The sequence below is a fragment of the Musa acuminata genome, chromosome BXJ3-4, assembly GCF_036884655.1.
Source record: "Musa acuminata AAA Group cultivar baxijiao chromosome BXJ3-4, Cavendish_Baxijiao_AAA, whole genome shotgun sequence".
NCBI classification, from domain to species: Eukaryota; Viridiplantae; Streptophyta; class Magnoliopsida; order Zingiberales; family Musaceae; genus Musa; species Musa acuminata.
This window is the reverse complement of record NC_088352.1, coordinates 40,357,679-40,383,857: the sequence shown is the minus strand read 5'-3', so window position 1 is coordinate 40,383,857 and position 26,179 is coordinate 40,357,679. Positions and strand designations below refer to the sequence as shown.

General features: G+C 42.6%; 5 protein-coding genes across 9 annotated transcripts; 2 read left to right on the top strand and 3 right to left on the bottom strand.

Annotated features, from left to right (window-relative positions):
- Positions 1-1,507: 1,507 nt before the first annotated feature.
- On the bottom strand, positions 1,508-7,986 carry LOC135637029 (plasma membrane ATPase-like). Its single transcript, XM_065149354.1, has 16 exons — positions 7,807-7,986; positions 6,853-6,972; positions 6,516-6,752; positions 5,670-6,431; positions 5,465-5,587; positions 5,260-5,364; positions 5,043-5,187; positions 4,798-4,962; positions 4,472-4,710; positions 4,360-4,392; positions 4,178-4,259; positions 3,941-4,101; positions 3,545-3,718; positions 3,156-3,338; positions 2,855-3,036; positions 1,508-1,867 (listed from the first exon to the last, which is right to left on the bottom strand). Exons 1-16 carry the CDS (start codon positions 7,855-7,857, stop codon positions 1,771-1,773), a joined length of 2,859 nt encoding a protein of 952 aa, XP_065005426.1. The 5' UTR covers positions 7,858-7,986; the 3' UTR covers positions 1,508-1,770.
- A 787-nt stretch (positions 7,987-8,773) lies between these two features.
- LOC103983497 (uncharacterized) lies at positions 8,774-9,986 on the top strand. The gene is made up of 2 exons (XM_018825520.2): positions 8,774-9,310; positions 9,374-9,986. Exons 1-2 carry the CDS (start codon positions 8,858-8,860, stop codon positions 9,923-9,925), a joined length of 1,005 nt encoding a protein of 334 aa, XP_018681065.2. The 5' UTR covers positions 8,774-8,857; the 3' UTR covers positions 9,926-9,986.
- Positions 9,987-10,139: 153 nt separating this feature from the next.
- LOC103983170 (uncharacterized) lies at positions 10,140-16,347 on the bottom strand. 2 transcript variants are annotated; one of them, XM_009400358.3, is made up of 16 exons: positions 16,132-16,347; positions 16,020-16,048; positions 15,825-15,936; positions 15,611-15,660; positions 14,839-14,935; positions 14,649-14,738; positions 14,434-14,496; positions 14,234-14,308; positions 13,911-13,976; positions 13,718-13,795; positions 12,761-12,871; positions 12,561-12,638; positions 12,296-12,415; positions 11,769-11,812; positions 11,639-11,696; positions 10,140-10,518 (listed from the first exon to the last, which is right to left on the bottom strand). In XM_009400358.3, the coding sequence occupies exons 1-16, from the start codon at positions 16,162-16,164 to the stop codon at positions 10,510-10,512; spliced, it is 1,113 nt and encodes a 370-aa protein (XP_009398633.1). In that variant the 5' UTR covers positions 16,165-16,347; the 3' UTR covers positions 10,140-10,509. The 2 variants fall into 2 exon arrangements, with proteins under 2 accessions (XP_009398633.1, XP_009398634.1); XM_009400359.3 differs by having other exon boundaries at positions 15,611-15,708; positions 16,132-16,344.
- Positions 16,348-16,979: 632 nt separating this feature from the next.
- LOC135636432 (fasciclin-like arabinogalactan protein 3) lies at positions 16,980-18,335 on the top strand. Its single transcript, XM_065148121.1, has one exon. The coding sequence runs from the start codon at positions 16,980-16,982 to the stop codon at positions 18,333-18,335; it is 1,356 nt and encodes a 451-aa protein (XP_065004193.1).
- Positions 18,336-18,681: 346 nt separating this feature from the next.
- LOC135636554 (calmodulin-binding protein 60 D-like) lies at positions 18,682-25,172 on the bottom strand. Of its 4 annotated transcripts, none has more exons than XM_065148314.1 (9): positions 24,876-25,172; positions 24,622-24,782; positions 23,691-23,766; positions 22,829-22,887; positions 21,842-22,335; positions 21,599-21,759; positions 21,320-21,523; positions 19,877-20,114; positions 18,682-19,512 (listed from the first exon to the last, which is right to left on the bottom strand). In XM_065148314.1, exons 2-9 carry the CDS (start codon positions 24,750-24,752, stop codon positions 18,908-18,910), a joined length of 1,968 nt encoding a protein of 655 aa, XP_065004386.1. In that variant the 5' UTR covers positions 24,753-24,782; positions 24,876-25,172; the 3' UTR covers positions 18,682-18,907. The 4 variants fall into 4 exon arrangements, with proteins under 4 accessions (XP_065004386.1, XP_065004385.1, XP_065004387.1 ...); XM_065148313.1 differs by having other exon boundaries at positions 24,622-24,818; positions 24,997-25,172; XM_065148315.1 differs by having other exon boundaries at positions 24,997-25,172.
- Between the last annotated feature and the right edge of the window lie 1,007 nt (positions 25,173-26,179).

Below are 26,179 nucleotides of genomic sequence, written 5' to 3'. Positions count from 1 at the left end.
TTTTGAGGTATCCCTCCTTAGCATGTGTGTGCCATTGTATATGATTCTCTATATAGAGAATCGAGATTTTTCATTCTTAGATATTTGTCTAATTGGAGTACCTTTTCTCTTTGCATCATTCCTTCTAAAAGTTTCTAAGACCATCATTCCCTAGGACTACATTACATTGTTAAACAAACTATGCACTATTATACCATCACGAACATATTTCCTAGATAGTGACTCTTTATTAATACAGCCCTCGTTGTGCTCCTTAAGGCTTGATAATATGTTGAACTTACTATACACTTCAGTCTCCAATAGATGTATCATTCTCATGTCGAAGAAAAAATCTCAATACTCTATGGTGTCGACTTTTGGTCGCCTTGGAATAACATTGATAGTCCATCGTTCACATACAAGTCCTTGCATAAGTAATACATTTTTTGAGTTAGCAATTTCCTTCACTTTTGTAAACTGTGCACAACTTTCAATCGCCAAGCAACTTGTCCTTCATTGTATAGTCTCATCCTTTGCTAAGCGCTCTACTTGTCTTAACTACTATCAAGTTTGGATGCCAATGTTGAGTCATAGCTCGAACTCAACCATCCCAACCTTTATACACTATATAATCTTCCAAACTTGTTTGTCTACATGATACCTCTTACGCGAAGGGTTGGTCATTCCTCTGAATGCTAATTTTAGATATCCGCTCCTCCAAACAACCCTTTTCGCTATGTCTATATACTTGTTTTCCTTAAACGAACACGTGTGTTGGTTGGCTTAATGCAATCCTGTTAGATCTTTTACATTTGTATATCAAGTGTTCCTAAGTGTACTTATCCTACTTTGATATGTAATGGATTTAGCTGATTTTACTTAAGTCATGCAATATCCAAAATACATAATTTGTATTTACAAGATTGAAGTAATCATAAAAGTTAATCAAAATAGGATCATTAAATCTACTATAAACTATTTATAGGTAAAGCACGAATAAAATCGAAGGACATAAATATATATAAACCGTAATATCAGATATTCTATTTATAACATAATCCGTGATACTTATCACAAAAAGTAAACTTAAATCTAATTTTGACCTTTTTATCAGACTTGCGCAAGAAGAAAACATTTAATGAACGAATGCACAAACAAACTATTTCCATCGCTTCATCAAAGTGCAAATCACCGTGAAAATAAATGATCGTACATGAAAGATTAGTGCATAGAGTTTACACAAACTAAACAAATCATTTTAGAAAAATATACATTGTGTATGGGTGAACCTCATATGGTGAACTCTCGTCAAGACGTTCAATATACGTAATCTTAACCTTTTACATCAGGTCAGGTCGTATTAATCCAGTACATAAATGTCCATCAAATCAAGATCAGCGTACAGTATTCGTGTAACAAAATTTGTTGCTTCTTGTTTTCTAGTCAATGCACTCAAGGTTGGTGATGGCTTTTTGGATGCCACGAGCACCCAGCACTAGAGAGCTAACGTCACCATGCAACCGGAGGATGAGATCTATGGGAAGCGTGCCAAACTTGTTCTAATAAAAATCACATGTCCAAGTCCAATCAGGTGATTTTAGATGTCTCCCACAACATGTACTCAAACTTCGAAAGATCCCAATACATATAGATTTGCATCATGAACATAACCCAACAAATTCATCTATATCTTAAAGAGTACGGAAAGCAAGAGTCACAAACACCAAACATCATCTACGTCTTGTAAGAAAGAATTTAAGGGGAATTAGACCATATGGGTTGCGGGGTTTCTTATACCGTGTAGTGTTGTTGGATATTGTCGACATCGATGCCTTTGAGCTTGAACACCGACTCGACGTGTCCCTTCAGAGTGTGCACCTCACGAAGTCTGTCGATAATGATGATATCAGATAAATAAAGATGGAAAGATAACTAAGAAAATAATCTTAAGTTGCTAAATATTATAGAGAATCGAAAAAACTCATGACTAATATATAACAATGCAAAAAAGTGTGATGGCTAATCTATCCTATTAATCTTTACTCGTGATGCGTGTAATATATAATAAGATCAGCAGATGTCACTAAACTTTATCCGTATTTGTCGACAATAAAATATACTATCGAATATCAGCTTAATATATATAACTCATACTTCGATCTTACAATAGCTTCTTTCTTTTTTTCCTTTTTAAAACCATCATACAAGTACAAGGCAAACGACAAGTAGAGTTATATGGTAGAAAAGAATGAGGTCAAATCTCAAACCTTCTTCTGTTCTTTTCTCCCAAACCCCAAAATCTCTAATAACTGCATTTGATTTTTTTTTTTTTTTTTTGTCTATGACACCTATCACAATGTGTGTGTTCAAAACCTAGGGATGACTTTTTGCTATTTTGTCGCCTCATCTCCTTTTCACAGTAAAAGATATTTATGATGGTTGGGATAGTTTTGAATGAAAAAAGTATTCAATACCTAATTATTTATTTAAAAAAAATTAAAAAAAATAATACATAAAATGACATGCATGATGCTCACATGTGGACTTTGAATCCTATCATTTGTATAATAACGCACTAATCAACTCAACAGACATAATATCTTATTGTTTGTTAACGCCTAAATATGTGAAGAATAATGATACAATAGAAACAAGTAAAGACAATTGGTTAAACTAAAGACAATTGTATCTCTTCTCATAATATTTTCATAAATTAATTTCTCATTTGATCGGGACATCTATATATCTTGTTCCCAAATGTAAAGTTAGGGCACCCTAAGTTTTTGTATGTCTTGTTTTCTAACTCAAATATGTATAAAGCATCAAAAAAAAAAAAAAATTGAAATGAGAACTGAATGAATTGAAAATGACATACCTTGCAACTTCAGCTCGCCTTTTAGCTTGCTCGGCAATCTCTGAAAGTTCTCGGTAACTGCTTTTGTCAGAGAAGAGGTTAGCATTTTCCGGAGTTTGGAGACCGTGCAGTGTTCTCTGTGCCATAGCCCATTGAGCTTCCCTTTCTTCCCTGCCATAGTCCTTCTTGGTGGTGAAGGCAATCTGAAATTTCATAGGAGCAGACTTAGAAAGAGATGTTGAGAGAGAGAGAGAGAGAGAGAGAGAGAGAGAGCGAGAGAGAGAGATGGAACTGCTAATGTACAGTTCATAATGATTGATACCTTCTTCTCAAGGAGGTTATCCCAAGCCTTTCCACTTAGAATGTAGCGGATGCAGAATTTGAACAAGTCAAGAGGGGCAAATGTCACAAAGCTGTAAAGCCAAATGACACCGGCCCATCCCCAGCCTATTCCTTCTATCCGTGCAAACCCCCACTTGGGATAAACAGCTATAAGGGTTGCAACCTGTGAGAAGCAAATGTTTGGTTTAGTCATCAGGATGAACAAATTATAATTACATTTTTCATGAAGAACATGGCATAGCCAGTGAGTGGTTTTTGTAAGTTTGTTCACTTTGGTCTTTTCCAAATCCAACTTAAGTCATTCAAATGAAGAGAGAACAATATCCAGAGACAAAGGAAAGGTCAAAATGCAGGAGTATAGTGTCTTACCAGCTGAGCACCAACAAATGCGAAGACCAAGAGAAGTCCGGGCCGTTCAACAAAACACCAACTACGTGATCGAGTAACAAATATAAGAGCCTGACTGATTATACTAACTTGCAGATATAAAGCGGACATCATCTCGTCATTGCTATGGCTCAATGATCTAACTTTGAACTTATCCTGCAAAGCCATGACATGAAACTGGCATCAGATGTATGATCATATCTGCAGTGATTCATTGGAAACAGAGAACATAATGTAACTAATTACAAAGATCAAGAATGTACTAAGTGAGGTTTTCAATTAAGCAATTCTGCATAAGTGCAAGCAGAATGAGCTATCCCAAACATTGTTCTGCCTGAGATTTCTGTGTTGCAGGAAAAGAGAACAAACAGTGCTCACCGGGAAGAAGTCTGTCTCTCTCATGGCCCAGAAGAATATAACAGTCATCAATGCCAAATAACCACCAAACACAATGCCGGTAGCAAATATCTCTCTCAACTTCCAACTATCAGGCATTGGCGATGGCTTCACACGGTCCTTTGAGATCGTCATAATTGTACCTGCAATTAGGAAATCATGATGGAGAAATCCAAAGGCAAGAACATGCAAAAGAAGCTGTTTAACAAAAGAGCTCACCATCATTAAGGATAGCAATGATCAAAACCATGAAGGGTGAGAAATCGAATTTCCAAATCAATGCAATAAGCATAAAACCGACCTACAGAGATTGAACGGAAATTAGAATCATGGAACTGAAAGAAAAATCATGAACAAAAAACCAGACATTTATATTGAAGGCAAGTCAATTTAGAACTTACAACAATCCGAATAGTGATGGAGACAGCATAAATCTACATCAAAACAAGATCAAGAGCTAAGCCAAAATGACATCGGAAGCAAGGAATTATAACAGCAGTCATAAGCACCTACCGTGTAGTTTTTCATCCTCTGGAAAATAGCTCTGCTGGTAAGAACAGCACTGATGATGACACTAAGCCCAGGCTGGGTGAGGACAATGTCAGAAGCACTTCTAGCGGCATCTGTGGCATCAGAAACAGCAATTCCTATGTCTGCCTTCTTTAAAGCAGGAGCATCATTAACTCCATCTCCAGTCATCCCACATATGTGCTTTCTCTCCTTCAATTTCTTCACAATTTCATATTTGTGTTCTATTTCATAAACGAAAGTTAAAGTCAATTGTACATTATACTACTAAAAGCTATGACAATTTGATAACAAAAGAAAATTTCACTGACCTGGAAAAACTCCGGCAAATCCATCAGCCTTCTCAATTAGTTCATCTACAGGAAGTTCAGCAATAGATTCATCCTTCTTTTGGCCAAGCAAGTAAGAGGCAGGATACATGTTGGTTCCCATTCCAAGTCTTCGGCCAGTTTCCTTGGCGATTGCAAGCTGGTCACCTGGATTGAACATAACAACATTAGGAATAAATGAAAACCACAGTATCAACATACAAATGACAAGGACTGATCCAACTTGCCAGTGATCATCTTCACGTTGACACCAAGATTGAGTGCCCTGCGAATAGTTTCAGCACTGTCATGCCTTGGAGGATCAAACAGAGGCAACAAGCCGACAAATTGCCATGGCCCTCCAGCACGATCCTTGGACTTCTCCGGGACTTCCTGCAGGACAGAAAACAAAGTTCCATAAGGAAGGAGCGGTACCACAGAACTGCCAAGAACAAGAAGAGAAACCTGTCTTGCAACAGCTAGTGAGCGAAGCCCGCGTTCAGCAAACTTGTCGATGACATAGTGGACCTTGTTGCGGATATCTTCGTTGCAATTGCAGAGGTTCAAAATCTATTCCCGGTGAGGAAACAAATTATGACACCCCTTAGTGATGCATACAAATTCAACAACTAGAACGACAGAAATGTGACGATAAAGGAAAGAACTGTACCTGCTCAGGAGCACCTTTACTTACACGATGCCAGTTTCCATCAAGGTCAATGTAGGTAAGAGCAGTTCTCTTGTCGACAGGGTTGAATGGGAGAAAATGTACCTCTGTTATCCCAGCTCTCGCCTATGAATGACACATGAGACGTAGTATTCAAACTTTATGAAGCTCCATGATCAATAGGGTGCTTGTAAATATGAAAAGATACCTCCTTTGGGTCGCCAAGCGTTCTGATCATAGCAGCGTCGATGGCGTCTTGGTTCTCGATCCGCGATGCTCTTGCGGCCAGTAGTACCACATGCTCCTTATCCACGTCCCTCACGAAAACCTCGATCAGGTTCTTGTCGACGCTTAACTTGTTCAGAGTCAGCGTCCCAGTTTTGTCGCTGCACAGGACGTCCATGCCGGCCATCTCCTCGATGGCTGTCATCCGCTTCGTGATCGCGCCCTGCTGAGAGAGCCGGTGTGAGCCAATCGCCATGGTCACCGACAGGACGGTGGGCATGGCGATGGGGATCCCTCCTATCAGGAGGACCAGCAGGTTGTCGATGCCGTCCCTGTACTTCCGGTGCTGGATCGGGTACATGACGACGACCTCGATGACAATGCCGACGGCGATGGAGCAGATGCAGAAGTTGCCGATGGCGGTGAGGACTTTCTGGAAGTGTCCCACCTCGTTGGTGCTCTCCACGAGGTGGGCGGCCTTCCCCAAGAAGGTGTGGACGCCGGTGGCGATGACGACCGCCTCGAGCTCACCCTGCTTGCAGGTGGAGCCTGAGAACACTTCCTCACCGGGGAACTTTGTGACGGGGATGGATTCTCCGGTAAGTGACGACTGGTCAATCTTCAGCGGGTCGCCCTCAAGAAGCCGCGCGTCGGCAGGGACTATGTCTCCCAGCTTGATGCTTATGATGTCGCCGGGCACAAGAATCGCCGCGTCCTGCTCGCTCCAGTGGCCATCTCTGAGCACCTGTCGCTCATCAGACGAGACAACCACGTATAAGTAGAGGTGTGGGGAACAGAACAACGTGGGACTACGAGACCAGTTTCTTGCCTTCGTTTTCGGAGCAAGACCAGCCATGAGGGCAGTGGCGGCGTTCCCAGCATTGTTCTCTTCGATGAAGCTGATGGTGGAGTTGATCAGGAGAAGCACGATGATGCCGACGAAGTCCTGCCAGTCCGGTGGCTGCCCCCCACCGTTGGCGAGGGCGATGGCCATGATCGCGGCCATTTCCATAACCCACGAAAGGGGGTTCCACATGAAGCCCAGAAATTTGAGGACTTTGCTCTCCTGCCGTGCAGAATCGTCACAGCAGACAGTCCAAATGCAAGGAATCGAAAGAAAGAATGCGGAACGGAAACGGATTGCAAAAGAAGCAGGAAAAGAGGACCTTTTTCTCCTCGAGCTTGTTGGGGCCAAAGATCTGGAGCCGTTTGTCTCCTTCCCCCGTGGTCAGCCCATCTTTGGTACATTTCAGCTGCTCGAACACCTCCTCGATCGGCACGCGCTCCTGCAACCACAAGCCAACAAGCCATCGTCGTCAGAATGGTGATGGCGACGGCGTCAGTGGCATCTCGGGAGATTCTCGTGATAGCGTCGCGTGAATCAACCGCGAAAAGCTATTCAATTTCCTCGTGAATTTTCTCAAGCGAAAGAACAGCAGCCACCACATGTCCTCTCCCGCGCCAACCAAACACCGCCGCGCAAAAAAGAGACACCTTTCTTTTATCCTTGTCTCATGTTTTGCCGGACAAATCACAGGGGGATATATGGAGCGGTCGATCACGGTTTCTCCGGGGGCCAAAAAAATCTCCGGAACTCTACGGAGGATTTTGGGGTCTTCCCAGGCATCGAGGAACGTGAACGGCCGAAAGACCACCACCAAGGAAGTGCTCAAGAACTATCTTATGGGTCTCAAAGTAATGATCACGAGAATAAAGGGAAAAGACTTAAGAGATAATCTCTGTTTGTGGAACTCGAACTAAAGAATGATTTCAGAGATTAAAGGTAAAATCCTAGAGAATAATGCTTGTATTGGCTGCCTTCCCTGTCTCACATTCCTTCCTTTTCATGAGAATAAAGAAACGATGAATAACCAGATCAAAAAGAAAAATGAAGTGGAATCAATTGAATCTTTTGTTCCCAGTAATACACTTTATGTAAACATCAGATGCATAAAAAAGATCAATTTTGATTCAGAAAACACTATCTTGAATCGCTCATAAACTACTAATGCTTCCATGTTAGCAATTTGGAGAGCCCTAAACGTCAAGAAAAGCAAAGCAGCAAGATCAAAGCAACCAAGTAGGGTAGTAATAGAATCGTGGGATATAGAGTCGCTCACCAGATCAACCGTCTCGTTCTTGATCGCCTCCAAGCTGATGTTCCCGTCCATCTCTCCCACTCCTCGAGGGGCCGCTCGCTACTAGCAAACCCTAGAAAAGAAGTAGAGAAGTCGCCGATCTCTCCAACTCTCTCGCCCCCGCGCGAGGAAGAAGGTACGGAGTCCGAGCGGGGAGGGGGACGACGCTCGGCACCGCCTTTTATAGCAGGCTTCCTACCAAGCGGGCCCCGCCGCCGCAACCTTCCTCGACCTGATGACGTGTCGGGGCTTCTTCATTCTCGCCTATAACAACCAAGGCAGGGTCCTCCCGCCTTTGCCTCACCAGCCAAGCATGGGTTCCACGTTAAGATAAGTTCAAGGTGCCACAGGCGATGGACCATTACGCCAACGCTGCCTGAGGACAACAGATGATCAAAGCTTTTCCTCCAGCGCCGCACCCGGGAGCATCGCGTGAAGCTTTTGCACAGCAAACCACATGGCCTTTGACAGCCGTCGGATACTCCCCCTTCCGCGACCCATCACCACACGATTACTTGTGCGACGGTACACGGATCTCCTCGATCCGCAGGAGACACACCCTTTCGCATCAAGATACGTGCGAAACAAAGTGTCGATAGTAGAAAAGATCTCGTCTCTGTTATCATCTTATACACCGAGATTGGCTGTGGACGACGGGATTCCGAGGGAAAGTATATTCCACGGCGGATTCTTGGAGTAGGGTGTGGGAAAAGGTATCTGGGAATCCAAAGATTCTTCTGACAGGGAAATCAAAGCCCCCCAAAAAATGTTTGGTAAAGATGATTAGTGAACATTATATTATATGTCGAATTGATGTAAGAAAATAAATCAATTATAAATGTCAGCAGAGTCCGCTAATCTAAAATTCAAAGACACGACCGTTGAAGAGACCTCCATATATAGATTTCAAGATACGAGAGTCCGGCACTATCGCAACAGTACGACAAAATGCACTACAGAAGCAAACATATCCCTACCTCTCATGTAAGCCCAAGAGTTCGACGTGGGAAGCAGAAGGTAGTGTAAGGCCGCAATGGAGAACGGCAGCAGCAGCCACAGGCGACACAACCCGTCTCCTGCACTCGTCTCCGCTGGCTGCTCGAGGTTCAAGTCTTACCTCTCCCTCTGCCGACCACCCCCCGCCCATCGCCAGCCGCCATCGCTTGACGCGCACCCGCAACCGCCTGCGCGCGAGCCGTCCCTCTGTGGCGACGGGGAAACCGCAGCTCAAGCCTACTGGAGGAGAGCGCGGCGGCTGGAGCAGGAGCTGCGGAAGCTCGACATGTGGCTGAGCACGGAGAAACGGCTAACGGTGTGCCTGAAGAAGTCCCCCGCGGTGAAGGCAGAGAACGGTCGCGCGGAGATGGCGAGATTGGCGGACGGCAGCTACCTGCATGAAATCAGGAGAATAGGCCGGCCGTGGGGGAGCTTGGTCATGCAAGTTTCGACGCCATTGATCGAGGAGAACGCTACGACCGCAGCGGAGGTGATCCGATTCCTCCTTGTATAGCGTTCGTGGAATACATCTAATGAGTTGCAGATCGAGCAGGTTGTGTGTGGGATGGCGTCCTTGCGAAGAGGGGATCTGTGGAAGTGCCTGCATGAATCGATGTCAATGAGCAACTTAAGCGGGCATCAACAGGGTCAGATCAAGGGTAAGAAGGTTATAATGGGAAGCGAGGACCATTTCGTGGAGGCGGTGCTGCTGGATTCGATGGAGAACATTGAAGGGTTGGCCTTGGAGGGGCTTCGCATCCAGATGGGCACAAGCGGCGGAAGAGCCGGCGAGGTGGCGGAGAAGAAGGGGAAGGCAGCGACGAGGAAGGACGGGATGGTTCTGGTGATGATGATTCAGATGAGAGATCCGAAGGAGAACTACGAGGCCGTCGGCGAGCCCATGATCGGATTCATCGAGGCGGCGGCGGTGGGGAGTCGAAGGTTCGATCTCCAAGGCGTGCAAGTCGCAGGGATGAAGCCGTCGATGCGAGCAGGGTGTGACGGCAGAGGCTTCATATGGAGTGCTTCGTTAAGAGGTTGCGAGTGGTCGTCGAGCGGTAGTTGCCTGCAGTATGTGAGACATCCGAATAGATTTTTAGCATGACGAAGACGATATATCGTTGCTTGTCTTTTTTTCCTTGACATTTTGATTCATTTCACGAGTGAATTCCTTATACGGTACGTAACTTTCAACACTCCATTACTTAGCAGTACTGCATTACATATACAATCAAGATTTGCTATGAGAAATGCGAACAGAAAGGAACCTAATAAGAAGCATTGGAAAGCCAGTACCATCAAGCAAGAATAAATCTTCCGAACATTTCATCAAATTTCGTGGAGAGAACAATTCCAAACAGTTGAAATAATGGTTCTGTACTTCTGTAGTTTCCAAGCATACAGAAATGAGCCAAAATATTTAATTATAGCTTCAAATCGAGTGCCACTACAGTAAACAAGACTGCTTTAGACTTACCAAGCAGCAATAGACTGAGCTACGTTGGTGGATTCAGTGGGGTATTTTGAATCCTCATGATTTGTCGATTTAGGGTATCACAGAGTATCGATACCACACAATATTTGTTTTATGTTTTAGGCCATCCCAGCTGCTTGGAGATAACTGGAAGATCTAGGTAAAGGTAAGATTAGCTTTTCACCGCCATCAGCTTACCTTGGTTTCTTGAGCATTTACACCTCCTAGGATGACAATAACAGCATGATTAGTGCTTTATATTATGGTAGCCATCAAAATTAAAGGAAAAACAAAAGAATTTAATGAAGAAACATAATTGCCACTCATGAAAAAGGATGAATTTAATAGTTTGTAATTTTGTATAAAGTTCCTGGAATGCATATGCACATGTAGTTGAATGGTGATAAGTGCGTTAATTCACTGATGCCAGAATTCGTAGTGGTTTCTTCTGCGAAGATATTATCGAACAGTCATTGCTATACACAGCTTTGGAATCCACAGAGCAAAATTCAAGATGCAAAAAGCTTTGCCACCATCAAAAATAGGTTAGGAGATCTGTCATGGGCAACGACATTGAACAATCATTCACTATATACGCACATCTTGATGCATATCCAAGTGGCGCTGTCAACATTCAGTGTTTAAACTCTAGCAATCTTGTCGATGTATAAAATATAGATGGCCTGATTCGATATATAGATGTTCCAACAAGGATCTTGGCATTAGGTGCTTCCCATAAATAACTCAAGGTCGTGCTAATTCAAATCAATGGTTTGATGACCTATAGAATCCAAATAACATGAACAAAAAGAAATTTATACACCAAGCCTCCAGCTAGCTGGATCTTCTATTTCCTTGTTACATAAGCAAAGTGATCTTCAACTTAATTTGTTCTTTTAAAAACACACAAGAATTGAGCCAACAAAAATAATAGTTTAGCTTAACTAGTATTTACATGATATTTTGGTCTGTTGTCTAAAATAGACAATTCATCACAGTACAATATAGTCAGTATTCACTCCAGAAATATGTTTTCTAGAATTAATTTCAACAATTCACTGTTAGATACGAACTACACCAATCTCATGCATAACTTATGAGTTAAGAACGATCCATATTGTTTATTGTTAACATTGTTTTGATTGATGAAAGCCAAGTAAAGAAATAAAGACAAAAGTCAGAATTAAATTTTTAAGCGAAAGAAAACTGAAATCAAATATGTGAAAAGCAAGTTAGATTTAAATTTAAATATATGCACAACAAGTAAAGACACATCAATAAAAGGCATCAACAAGAAAACATGAGCAATAGAAATATAAATCTAAATATACTAATTCTGTGCACCTCGGCAGATTTTGAAAGGATCACCTCCCTCTCAGCATCAAACTGGCTGCTCAATCTCCTAAAGAGAAAGAAACATAAATATGAAAGCAGCCATAGATAAATGTGACAAAAATGAGTTATTGGGAATTACCTTGGCTTGTCATTTTTTGCAAAATGCTTTGACATTATTGAAGCCTGCATTAAAATACAAATGGAGGTCACCATACTCCTAGCTACAACAAACTTCAATAATATTAGGCAAATTTAAATAAATTGTAGATTTAGATAATAAAACATTCTACTTTGAAAAACCATAAAGCCATGTATCCCTTATTACAGCATATGGTACCTACAAGCTCTAAAGGTCAAACGCAAATTCCTTTTGGGCATGTTGTTGACTGATGTTAGCCCAATGATTCTCAGTCAGTATGTCAAGCAAACAACTAATTCATGTTATTTTAAAAGCAACAGGATACTTTCAAAGCATAAGTTTTTCTGCAGTTGAGAAGCAGATAAAACAGAAGCATATAAGATTACAGTACAAATCTTCTTTCCTACATAATACTTTAGGCATATTATAGGGTCAAATCATTCCATGAAACTCGGTAAAACTAAAGATTTACTGATCTACAATTAGCAATCAAGACATCTGTATGACGCTTGAAAGTATATTTTAACCTGCTCTTGAATAATGCTTCTAGCTTCAACAAGTTGAGCTTCAAGCTCGAGTTCCCTTTCAGTTGCTTCACAGGTCACCTCAGCTCCTTTTTGTGCATCCTGCAACTGTGACATCCTTGCCTGTAACAAGAAAAAAGAGATAGAGTAAATAAAAAAAATAAAAAAAGCTAATATATCAACTTGAGCATCTAATTGTACAGGAATGAAACAAAGAAAACAAAGGGAACAGACATCATGTGCCATGGTGAGATCCAGTGAACCATACCTTTATTGAAGCCATCTTAGTCCGCAAACTCTCTTCTATCTGATCTCTGGCCATGTGAAAAGGTAGATCAAAGACATCCTGCCAAAAAACATAGAATAACAAAGTTACTTAAGAGAAAACCTACTTTTTTCCCTTGGTTCCTTCCTCCACCAACTGTAACAATATTGCAATTTAAGAAAGAAAGACATTTATCACCCTACCATTCTGCCGCCTAATGGGGATTGAGGAGATCCTGCATCCTCTTTTTCATTTGCAGCGGAAGTTTGTTGTGGTAGACCATTTGGAGCATTCAGAAAGTCACGCATATCCATCTAAAGAAAAGTTCAAATAGGCAGTCATTTTTGTCTCAGTTCTGTCAAATAGGGATCAGAAAGAATAGTACATTTCAATGATGATTTTGGAATTATGGTTCAAATACCACTATGACACTTCAAAATACAAGGAAAACCCACTTAAAAGATATTTTATTTGACTAAGATGAATTAGTGTTTAAAAAAAAAAAGAAAACTATCAAAGAAAAACATGGCAACTTGAAATGATCCGTTACGTCATGCTCATGGATTGTAATCTCAAACCAGCTGGTATGGGCATCTGCAACAGTCTGTGTGGACCAGGTCAGATCACTCTGTACCAGACAAGTTTACATAAGATTGCATATACAAGTCTATAAACGGTTGCTTTAGTAACATTTGATTAACTCTTTTATAGATTTGGACCAGTACAATATTATCTATGTTTCTTGAGGATCAGTCAGGATTCGAGATGATGATCACGGGCTACAAATCTTGACCTTCTCTTGTCAAGAAAAAACCCTAGATCTCCATGGTGCTGAAAGGAAAGAAGAAGGGGAAGACAGCAAAGCCATCCTGTATATGATGTTAGAGGAGTGAAAAAAAAAGAATACATAGCCCTCAGGTAATTTTTTTGCCCTGTTTATTTCTTGGCTTCTCCCTTCTTTTTTTCTTCACTGACTTGGACCAGCCATCATCGGTGCATGCACACACACACACACCCCTATACATATATATACACATACATAGTGTGTGTGTGTGTGTGTGTGTGTGTGTATACACACACATACATGTATAGACACAAACTCTAAATGCTTAAGCACTCTCAATCAAACAGACAATAATCTTATTGTTACAATTTTTAACCTGCATAGACCGTAACAAAGCCCGCAGATCAGAATTCTCTGCCATCAGCTCTTTCTTCTTCACCTCATATGCATCAACCTATAGGTGGTAATCAGAGTGTTAAAATACGAACAGCACGAAACACTTAAACAATTCTTTATAAAAACAACATATTTATGTACATGTGTAAAACAGTGTTTGAGATTTTCCTTACTATCATCTTATAGAAGTCACTGTCAGCCTTCTTACCATTCCATGTCCCACGCTGACGCCCTTCTTTCTGTAACAATGATATTGAGTTCCTTTACATGGGGCAAGTTACATAAGGTGGTGCTGTTTCAAATAATCTGAAACAGCACAATGGTATCAAAGGAAAAGTGAACTACACATTGTGGATACTGGATCAAGAAAGGTTTGACATTAAATCATCTGGCTGGGAGCTAACAATGAATTGTTAGAAAAGATTGGGTATCTTATGCCAACAGAGCAGGGTGAATACTGACATCACATATCACATATCTTTAAACTATTATATACCTGCAATAGATTCATAATTTCCATTCCTGACCGAGACTCCTTCTTTTTCTCCATCAACACTTGGTTTAGTCTCTCCTAGAAAAAAACAAAGCAACAGTCCAAGGCTGAGAAGATGCATTTGGACATATCAATGTGATTAATAATACACTTGCAGAAAAAGAGAAAAAAGGAAAATAAATCAGTACAATGATAATCATTACCTGCAGCTTTATGTATTCCTTTTCCTTCTTTTTCATTTCATGTATTTGTTGTGTACGCACTTGCTTATGAAAGAAAAGGGAGTGATATTTGTCATGGTTGTCCAGCACAAGTGAAAAGAAGACAAAATTAAACATTGTAAATATTAAGATAAAAACATCACTCCCTGAACTAGATGAAAAAGAATACACAAAACATTGTCCAAAGGTAATAACACCTGATTTCCAATGACCATCTTTTGGAACTCATCTCGTTCCTGCTGCAACTTTTCAATCTGAGCTTTCAAATTTGCTGTGTTTTTAGCCTCCTAATAATGGGAAATGACAGATCATTGATAAGACAATGGCTAAAAGAATTGGGAGCTCAATCACATTTGAAAGGTGATATTTAAAAAAAAATTCACAAACCGTTCTTGTCAAAGTGGCTAACTCTCGATCTTTTGCAGTTAATTGTGCCTCAAGCCTTTCAACTTTTGCCTCAAATCTCGAAATATCAGATTGCAATCTGCAGCACAGAATAATAAATTATGGAACCGTAGGAATAGCTCATAAAATATTTTTGAACAACTAAATAAACAGTCTTTTGAGAAAAGAACAGAGAGCTACCTCACAGTAATTTCTTGGAGCAATGAGTAAATTACCATATCATGGTAAGATCAAAGCAAACAAAGAAGACCATATAAGAATGCAAACACTTGGAAGAAAATGTTAATTCTTGTGGACATTCAATAGAACAGAATGTGTCAAAAGAAAGAATACTAAACCCAGCATGAGACTGAAACTGAGATTGGAGAGCAACAAAGGTGAACAGCATTACAGCTATACAGCGACATCTTGACAATTACATTCAACTAAGAAAGAAATAATCAAAGATAAAAGTTATCATCCATTGGACAAATCAAGTAAAATTCAAGCACCCAAGGCCACACATACTTGACACCATGCAGGATTCTTTTTAGTCTTTTCAAATTCTGCGTTCATAGATAGAAATCTTAATTTGAACTAACAGTGAAATTGGTACCTAAATGCCAAACCGCACACATTCCAGTTTGTAGTAACTCATAAAATGGTAAAAAAACAAACAGAAACAAGAACCGTTCTTTGTGAACGCATCGCTAAGTATTAAAAGGAACACTTCACTGCGAAATCAAATAAAAACAAGAAAAGAAAACAAATTCACCTTTGCCTTTGATCGTTGGAGGCCTCCCTGAACTCGATGTCCCGCTGTCTCTGTTGAAGCAGAGAATAAATACAGTTACAGGTCCTCGCGATCGAGACCTGGCACCGACATGTCCTTCAAATCATATAAATCGAGCAAATAGACTAACGACGTATAAACAAAAATCGGAAATTATGCAAGTAGGTGAAGAAAGTCGAGTGGAATGAAACCGCACGGGATCTGTGGCAAAGAGATCGAGGGAAGCCGGGAATCCAAACGTCACCAGCGTCTGATTGAGGTACTTGGAACAATGCTCCAGGTTCCCAGCATCCGCGAAGGCGTACTCCCTGCAAGACGGAATCATAACCCTAAGTGAAGCTATCAAGAGAGCAAATGGGGTCCGGCCGCTCCAGGGGGGCGATCGCCTCACCGGATCCCGAATGGGGGCGTTGCAGATGCCTGCATTGGGGGAAATATTAATCATAAATGCCATTAGAAGAAGAAAGCGAAGGAGGAGAAAGGGGATCTCGCATGGATTTTACCCCGATATCGAACTCGGAGTGAGTCCCCGCCATGGTGGAACTCGGGAGCTGCTTCTTCTCGTCGGGAGGAGGGCGAGGCGGAGGGATTTGGACTCCGATCTCGTCGCCGCTGTCCCCAAATTTCAAATTGGGTTGAGAGTCGAAAGCGACGGGGGACGAATGTTAAACAAGGCACGACGCTAACGTGCGTCGCAGGCCGTGCATTGCGCTCGAGAGAAAACGAGATCGGTCCCGAAACGGGGAGATGTGGAGCCGCAGAGGACCCGAGCGGGCGCCGGAGCGAAGTCGGGTTTCGGATCTCCTCATCCCTCGTTGATTTCTTGGGGTTAGCAATTCAATCTCGGATCCGGATCCGGATCCATGTGCGGATCCGTTTCTCGGAGTCCGCGGTGGCCCCTTTCGCCGGAGTAACAAAACAGGATGGTTTTGACAGTTTCTGTAGACTGTTTCACGCTGCGTTGAGATTGGTGCTTCTGGTTGATGCGGAGGAATTGCATTCTCGTTGAGATGGGTGCTTTCCACGTCAATTTCCACTAACGTAAAAATAATAATAACGAGAATTGTCTTTTATGTTATGATTTAATATTGAGCAATAAAAAGAAATATGATCCAGGAGAAAAAGTCAAACTTCTTCCTTCGATCGGTAATGAAATCACGCACTCGACACTCCCCCTTCTTCTTCTCCCATCCTCCAATCTAAACCGTTTCCTCCCTTTTTCGTTGGGACACAGCCACCCAAAAATAGGCCGGAAACGGTTCAACCTTTCTCAACCCTCGTCGTGTCTATATCTATCAGCCCGCGTGCTCTTCCACGCTCTCCGACACTGCGCACTGTGTATGACCCGACCATGGCCATGGCTTCCACAGCGTCCGTCTTCTTCCTACTACTGCACTTCCTCCTCCTCGTCCCATCCGCCATCGCCTTCGACGTCACGCGTCTCCTCGCGCAGTTTTCAGACTTCTCAACCTTCAACGATCTTCTCATCCGGACTCAGCTGTCCGCCGACATCAGCACCCGGAAAAGCATCACCATCCTTGCCGTCCAGAACGGCGCCTTGTCCTCCGAGTCCGGCCAACCCGACGAGGTCATCAAGAAGATCATCGCCCTCCATGTGGTCCTCGACTACTTAGACAGTGAGAAGCTCCACCAGCTCTCGTCCCACACCGCCATCCTCACGACGATGTTGCAGGCCTCCGGACGAGCCTCCGGCCTCAGCGGGTTCCTCAACGTCACCGACTTGAAGAACGGGCAGGTCGCGTTCGGCTCCGCGGTGCCGGGCTCGCCCCTGAGCTCCTACTTCGTGAGGGTCATCTTGACGCACCCTTATGACATCTCCGTGGTCCAGATCAGCGGCCTCATCGTTCCTCCCGGGATCAGAGATGGGAGCTCAAACAACAGCAGCGCACCTACGCGGCCGCCAGCTGCGGCCCCGAGGAAGGCGCCGCCTGCTCCATCGACGTGGCCGTCGAAAGCGCCGCCCCCTGGTGCCTCCCAGTCGCACGCGCCAAAGCAGGCGCCGCAAGCTGCAGCCCCGTCGAACGCACCGAAGTTGGCGCCGCATGTTGCAGTCCCGCCGTCGAACGTTCTGCCAATCCCAATCCCCCGCCGCCGCGCGCCGTCGCAATCTCCGATACCGTCGGCGGGGCCGAAGGTTGCACCTAGGCGGCCACCCACTCTGGCACCGAGGACGGGGCCTGCTCCGGCAAGTTGGCCGTCAATGGTGTTGCCCCCTGGTGCGTCTCCGTCGAATCCATCAAGGTCGAAGGCGCCTACTCCAGCGAGGTGGCCTTCAATGTTGTTGCCCCCTGGTGCGTCTCCATCGAATCCACCAAGGTCGAAGGCGCCTGCTCCAGCGAGGTGGCCGCCAATGGTGTTGCCCCCTGGTGCGTCTCCATCGAATCCACCAAGGTCGAAGGCGCCTACTGCGGCACCGTCGAACATGGCGCCGGCTTCCTCGGACGGCGCGCCCGGTGGCCCCATGCCGAGTTCACCGGCCTCTGACGCGCCTGCAGTGTCTCCGCCTTCTCCAGTTGGCGGAGGCACACCACCGGCGGGATCTCCATCGGATGCTGGTGGTGTCGCCGGGCCGGATACTGGGAGCGGAGAAAGTCCGGCATCCCATGGCATGGCCGTGGTGCCCAGCGTTGCTGTTGCCATGGGCGCCGTCCTCTTGGCTGTCCTTTCAACGATTCGTAGAAGCTAATAGGAAGGACTTCTCTTGCATGTCTTGTTCTTGGATTCCACGGGCCATGCATTGGCCCGATGGTCAACCTCCAAACACAGTCTTTGTGTGGAAGACACTTTGTTTGTTTGATGCAAATGACGAGACATAGATTACCTGCAGGTAGAATAATAATAGATTGGATTTTCACTTCCAAACCGAAGGTTATACAGTCTGATTCTTTTCTCTTCTGAGAAGATTAAAATACTCTAAAAAATAAACAGAAAATAACTGTGATCAAGAACATTTCAATCATTGTGGATCAACAACGATCCAATTATTTCCGATTTTGGGAAAGAATTCGTGCATTGAACAGGAAACATCAATGTAGTAGTCAGGAGATAGAAACTTAGAAGGTCAAGAATCATAATATACATGAGTTGTCACATGGCAACATAGTCAGTTTCAACAAGCAAATCAAATACCAAACTTAAACAATCTGAATCATCCTATATATATATATATTTATATATAGTTGACATGCAGGACCAACTAACAAGCAAACAAGTTCACAACATGTAGCCCTTGCGGACGATGATAACAAAGGACTTGAGCTAGTCTTCGAGCTCGACAAGCTGCGCAGCTCTTCTCTCGGCGGCCTTCTTACGGACAAAGATTCCCCACCTCATAGCTGCCTTGATTTTCAGCCACCCAACAACAGCTTTACCAGATGTACGGCTCCGGTCGTCATCAAAGTTGAAGGCAGGACATGGTGAGGGCATGTACGATGGGAAGGCATATCCATCATCATGAAGGCCAGTGGGTGCTCCCCCCATGGTGAAGACGCGAAGCAGATGCTGCATGTCATCGTGCTCGAGCAATTCATGGCTTCGCAAGCGAATCTCGTCCTCCGAGAAGAAGTCATCTATGCCGCGGCTATCCCGTTGGCGGGACCAGTCGTCGTAGGTGCTCAGGTCTGGTTGCTGTACAGTGTGGCCCAATGACTGCAATTCCATGCTTGCCTGCTGTGGTGGGGCTGGTGCCAGACTAGTGCCATCAGTTCTTGTGAATTGGGTCTGGTGTGTGGAGCCAACTAACTGATTCTGTGGAGTAGATGAAGTGCTTTCAGTGGAAATATGGGCATCAGAATCCACATGTTGAGTGAGGTTAGGGTATCTAGCAGACTGCGTTCCGCTATATCCGGCAGATATGGTTCCTCCTGAATAAAAGAAAGCCACAGTTAGACTCCAAGTAAATTCTCTGAAGTTGTCTACAGCTCCAACTAGAAAACAAAAGCCATTATGACGATACTTGTGCTATGGACCGAATTGTCTACTTGTTGCCCAACTAAATTGTTTTTTTTTCAGACATTCATCAAAAGTAGGGAATAAGAAGGCAAATCCAGAAAGTCACAACTTCATTATATCATATAAATAGAATCTTTCTCAAGTATCTTGAAGTAGGTTTAGGGTTCCCAATTAGCAAACTATCCTGTTCAAGCCTCGTCCTACTTAATTGTTAAGTAAACAATGTATTGCATAACAAGACTAATAAATACTTCAATGATATCAAAGGTTCCTCACCTCCTGTAGTATTTCCCATTTCAGCTGAAAGTTCTGTTGAAGAGGCTGAAGCTTGTGAGTGCATTTGAGAGACTTGCTGATCATATGAAGATGGATAATTTGATGAAGCCAACAGAGATTCCTTTTGCGCAGCAGGTGCTTTCTTGTTTTTTGTAAAGTTCAAGAGGGCCCTACCATCATATTCTATCACTTGCATCCAGTTATCATATGCCTTCTTGACCAATGCATCTGCAAAGACCTACAATGGATAAAGGAAACATGTTCATCATCAAAGTTTCAATTGAATTACTGGGTAACCAGGTCAGATGTGCATATAGAAGAAGAAAGACCTCCAGGACAGAAGTAGCTAAGTACATATATTTCATCAAACAGACGAAACTACACTTCTCTCATTATTCAACCATGAAATCTGAGTCGACAGAAAAATCCCTTCTTTTTATGCATCAAGTTTGTAATTTTCCTAAACTAAAAGTAGACAAGGTTTCATTCAAGGAATCAAATATCAAATACTGACCTCTGCTCGATCCGGTATGGTACGTTGGGATGACACATTATACTACATTATCTAAAAGTTTGTTTCAAGTGTTGGTCCTGTTAGCATTCTTCAAAACAATACAGTTATTGCATACTAATTCCAGTTGCTGATAATTGAGCCAACAAACTAGGTGAATGGCTAAGGACTTAAACTACTTGCTTTAGATTGGAAGGTGAAGAGACCATAAGCTGTACAGAGAAGATGTTATGGGCAATGATTTATTTCAACCTATAATCATAAATTACCCTGCCTAACAATAATTCATCATCTTTTACACAATAAATATCCAGTGAAGCAATAACAGGATCTATTTTGTTAACGGCAACACAGAGCGCCATGAGATCCCAGGATGTTAAACAAAGCAGGAGCTACTGGAACAGTGGATATGACATGGAAGGCTGTCTATTGGTTGTGTCTATCAAGAATTTATATACCAGTCTGATATTGGTTCCAGTAGCATATGAAAGAAGTATGGTACCACCATATCAGATCATTTACCAACTTATATTGCTCATATCATTGAATAAATATTCAACCATGAGTACTCAATTGGATTAGTAAATACCAACCACAAACATACCATTTTTGCTGGTATTTAAATCCTTAGTTTCTATCAATGAAAGAACTGAGCAACCAAGTTCAACGCAGTGGCATTGTGTGAAAAATCAATACAATAAGACCTTTAATGATAAAAAAAATATTAGATGGAATAATACAAGACAGATAATCCATAAGAATCCAAATATTTTTAGCTTAACAGCCTGATTTTGCTTCATTCCTACAAGAAAATCTCATATAACATAGTTTTGTCAAGATCAGTAGCTTAACTTCCACTGGTGACAACTGTAATCAATAACTGGAACACCACATATTGAAATAGCAAGAAAGAGTGTGTGAATACTACTCACCTTCTGACTGTCATTCAGGCCTTCTGCTGAATAGAATTGCCCACTAGCAATTAGGCCACAGAATTCATAGATGTTGTTAAAGATAGCACCAACATTTCTTGTTTCATCTGAGTAGTATATATAATACTTTCCACTTAAGACACAAGTTTTCGCATGCTCCACAAGGCTCTCCCACATCTTATTGGACATACCACTTCCAAGGATCTATAATGGCATTATACGCATGAAAAACAGTACAAAATAAAGAATTTACCAGGAAAACCATACATCAACACATACATTACGCAATTTTTGGGGATCTCTAACAACAAGCCTGAGGAATTCTTCAACTGTGAAAATTCCACACTTGTTCAACCTCTTGTGAAATGAACCATCCTTCCCAATCTTTTCCAATCTCCAAACCTCATCCTTCAAAGCAGGTGGATAGTGCTTCTTGTATACTAAAATGATATGAAAGAGAAAAACTCTGAGAATTAGTGAGGAAAATAATAATAATAACAATGGCAGTAGGGTCAGACTTACATTCTCCTCTGTGATCCTTAACTGTGAATGCTTCTGTCTTGGCTTCCCGTATACGAACACCCTCGCAGTAGCCCGAGGCAATTTTCAGGCCAAGCCTAAATTTTCTACTTCGAATCCAACTAGAATTGTCAGTAAAAGTAAGCTCTCCAAGGGTACCAACTCCATCTTTCAACGAAACCTGCAGGTCCCCTGTCAAAAGTGGTCTTTTTCCTTCACGCTCTTTGACTACATGGCTCTCAAATTCTTCTTCAGTCCAATTTTCATCATCTTCATTATTAAAATCACCTTCAAGAACCAACACATCCAGTTTGGCGGATGCCTCAGGTCCTGAGCTTACAACATGGCCAGAGTTTGCATCAAAAAGAACAACATGAATTGCAGCTCCCTGTTCCCCTTCTACTCTTCCACCTGTGAAAAGAGGAAGGGACAGCCTTGTCCGGAAATGTAGCTGTAGATTTCTTCCATCAGGCCCTTCAATCCGCTTTGGTGAACTCCTGCAAATGTAACAGGTAGAAAGATTTATCCCCAAAATATGAAATATTCTTCTTTCATCTTCAGGTATTGTATGCTGTTAGCTGCAGTAGTCTTAACTCTCCAGTGGCATTCATTTAAGACCTTTTTCACCTACATTTTCTGGATTCTAGTAGCTTCCAAACTAGAAAGTTTGGTTAAATTAATTGATGGTCAGATTTGATCTTCAGATCATATCACAACCACTCAAGTGGAAATAATAATCTTTTAGATCATATTTCTTGTTGCAGATTCATAAAAACTAATTTCACAGAACAAAAGTTGCAGGCATATGACAATTCTCTAGGAAACTTCTATACCAAAACTAAATGGAAGTACAGAAAAAGTGAAGAAAGTTTAATCAGTGTAATATGAACATTGGTTTCCTACGCTTAGAAAAAAGAGTTTGATGATAACTAGTTGCAATTTGCAAAGGTTCCATTTGGTAGTGTAGTAGATGGTCTAACAATTTTATACCTTCCACCAATCCTTGCAGGACCAAGCCTTGCCAAAGCTCGCTCCACTTCCTCACTGACCTATTTAAGCATAAGATAACATCCGATTAGCAGACAAACAAGCAAAGCAATGTACTTACAGAAATGAGTAAAGATGCAGCATTGTACTTATTAACAGGAAGTGACAGAGTCACAGAAGAACCATGTCCCTTTAAGTGCAGCTGATTAGACATTATCAACATATGTAAGAAAACCAATAGACACTAAGAAAAAATGAAGCCATCAATTTCACATTTTTCCTGCCATTTACTTGTGGGAACTAAATTCACAATTTACTTGGAAACCCAACTGATTGCAAGGAGTAAAAGCTAGAGAACACCGAAAAACAACACGAAGACATCTAAGGTTGATAAAGAAACAACAAATCAAGCAAGAAAGAAAGTGGCAATAGCAAACAAGAGTAGACCTCTCTGGCACAGGACTGAAATAGCCTTTGAATCGATCCAGAATAACATCCCAGTGAAGCAGCATAAACCGCAAAAGGGTCTAAAAATGAAAGAATAGCATGTTCAATTTAATACAATGTCATGAACTAGAACTCCTTCCCAGATGAAGTTAAAAAAAATTAAAGTCCACAAAAGGATATTACTGCTAATGTCTATCAGGTAGGTGTTAAGAAACCTCATCTGGAAATTCAGGTGGGATACTAACATCACCTATCTGATGGATATATGATATGCAAACTTCATAACTGTAATGTCCCAGTATCCATGATCCAGAAAGCTCTTGTAATGATGAAAATAGTAGTTCAAATTGCCAAATGTAAATGACACAGGAATGGATACTTTCAAGAAATCTGTCATGAAACAGGATATTTGTCTTACAACTCTACGAAGGATGGGCTCCAATGATGAACAGATTTTCTGCAGACTATCCACTTTCAAGGCTTCAACAATCACACTGCAAAGTGCAAAGAAAATAAAACACTGAATAGAACATGAAATACATAAGAAGATAAACAGGCTTTTTTTGTTTCAACTTTGTCCTTAAAGAATAGTATGCTCAAATCATAGATATCAAACAATAAGCCAGAAAATAATTTAGAAATAATGTTTGCATAGGACATATTTATGCAGTGACACATCTCAAAGGCTAGAACTAGGTTTTTTAAATCTATTTTTCAGCCACTTGCTCCTGCTGTCAGAATCGAAGCTATTCTGATAAGAATAACAGCAAACAATAACACGAGTTTTTCTCTCGATTTCAGGTAGAATATAAATATAAGAAGTGATACAAAACAATAGGATAGCAAAATGTTAAGATCTATACAACATCCAGATACCTAATTCATTGAGGTAGTTAATTTCCTTCTGGATATTACTCCTCAAGTTGATATTTGTGGATAGTAGATATATGAATTTAATTGTGTGCCTAATTAACTTCCAAATGTCACTCCATAAGCCTTTGAGGATAAATGGGTGCCTTGGAAACCCCAGATTCACTGGTGTTTCTAGATAAAATTTCCCACCGGCTGCAGCATACCACAATTTTTTTTCTGCTGCTGCTTTGCAAAATTCCATTCATGCAGATTAAACTCTGTGAGACTTTTCTACTATTTTTTAATGACCCGACAAGTCACTTCGAATTAGACAGAAATCAAAGGAACCAGGTAAAGCTATGATTCAACCATCATATGGCAAGCAAAATAAAAGATATCACAAAAAATTTTCCCCAGGGGAAAAAGGGCTAAACCATCTTCCGGATAAACAAACTCCAAGTCGGTTTCCTTTTGGTTCGAGGTTCTAAGATCTTCACCTCGCAAGAGCCGGGACCTTAGGCCGCTTGGGCTCGGGTTGCAGCTCGTCCCCGTCGCCGGTATCCATCCCCCGCTTCTCCCCCGGCATCGCACTCGTCCCCTGCCGTTCATACCTCCCGGGCCGCTGCATTCCGCGATCCAAACCCTAGATCCCTGAGATCTGAAGCAAACCCCCCAAACCAAAACCGGATCTTTCCTGAACAAGGTAAAAAAGGAGACATCGGGAACTAAAAAAAGCTACGATCTTTGGTACCCGAAGCGGAAGAATCCGTATCTTTCCGGCCAGAAACGGTCCGAAATATCCCAAAAGACAAACAGTCGCCGAGAATCTACGGAGACTCCAAAAAAACGAGGAAAGGCGAGCTACTGCGAACCTTCCCGCTTTCTTCGTGACGAAATCGCGATACCGCCCGCCAGGGAGATCGGAATCAACGGAAGCCACAGAGAGGAGGCGGATTTTGAGCGCCGCAATGGGACGGCTCCAAGTCCAATTGTTGGGAGTAGAGTCTTGGTTCGTGTTCGCTTAGCTTTAATGTGTGTGTCTCCTCTCTCTCTCTCTCTCTTCGCGAAGGCTAAATATATATTATATTGGATAAAGAAGGGATATCCCGTCGTCGATACGCTGTTTGCTGGATCGCGCTGGGCAGCCCATCCGGGCGTCAGTAGGTAGAAAAGCCGAGGCCCGGTGAAGCGCGTGGCGGTTCTTAACTGTTCATAATCTCTTTTCTCCTCGATGTACCCGCTTTGTCACCTGCTCACTTATTGCGGGATTCGTGGCATCTTCGTGGGTCCCGCATCTCATCGCTGGGGAGTGGCTAAGTTGGAAAAGTGAGCGTTGAAAAGGTGTCACGTTGCCTCCGTGGGCCCCACCGGTGCGTTCGAGGCGGGTATCCTGCGGGTAAAGAAGCGGGTCGGCACGGCGAAGTGCTCGTTGCGCCATCACCACATCCGTTAACGTTCAAACCCACGGATCGTAACCCCTTTTCTTCTGTGAATACCCGACTTCCTTACCTGCTCACTTATCGCGCGCTTCGTGGCATCTTCGTGGGTCCCACATCCATCGCTGGGACGGCAGGTAGGTGGGAAGAGTGACGTCGAGAAGAGATCGCGTTGCCTCGGTGGGCCCCACCCCAGCTTTGGAGGCGGGTATCTGGCGGGTACAGAAACGAAGTACTGTTTGCGCCATCCGCTAAACCGACGGTTCGTGATCGAACACTATCGATCGACGCATCATGTGCGAGCCGTTCGTTGTTTGCAGGCGCACGGCAATTAAAGCTTTCTTTTTGTCGAGCGTGTGTGTATTTTAGGGTATTAATAATTAGAAGTTGTTCTAACATAGGAAGCTATTTGAGCATAAATTATATAGCATTATACATAATAAGCTCAAGATCGTGACCCGCTTGCACTGCGATGGCGAAGAAATAGAAATAGATTAGTAGCATATTGCAGAAGAAATATATTAACAGGAGTGTCAGAGAAGCATGTGGATTTGCACGTGGACTCTGCGATCGTATTGTTATTATTATTCTCTCTGCACGCATTTTGATGGAGGGCTGT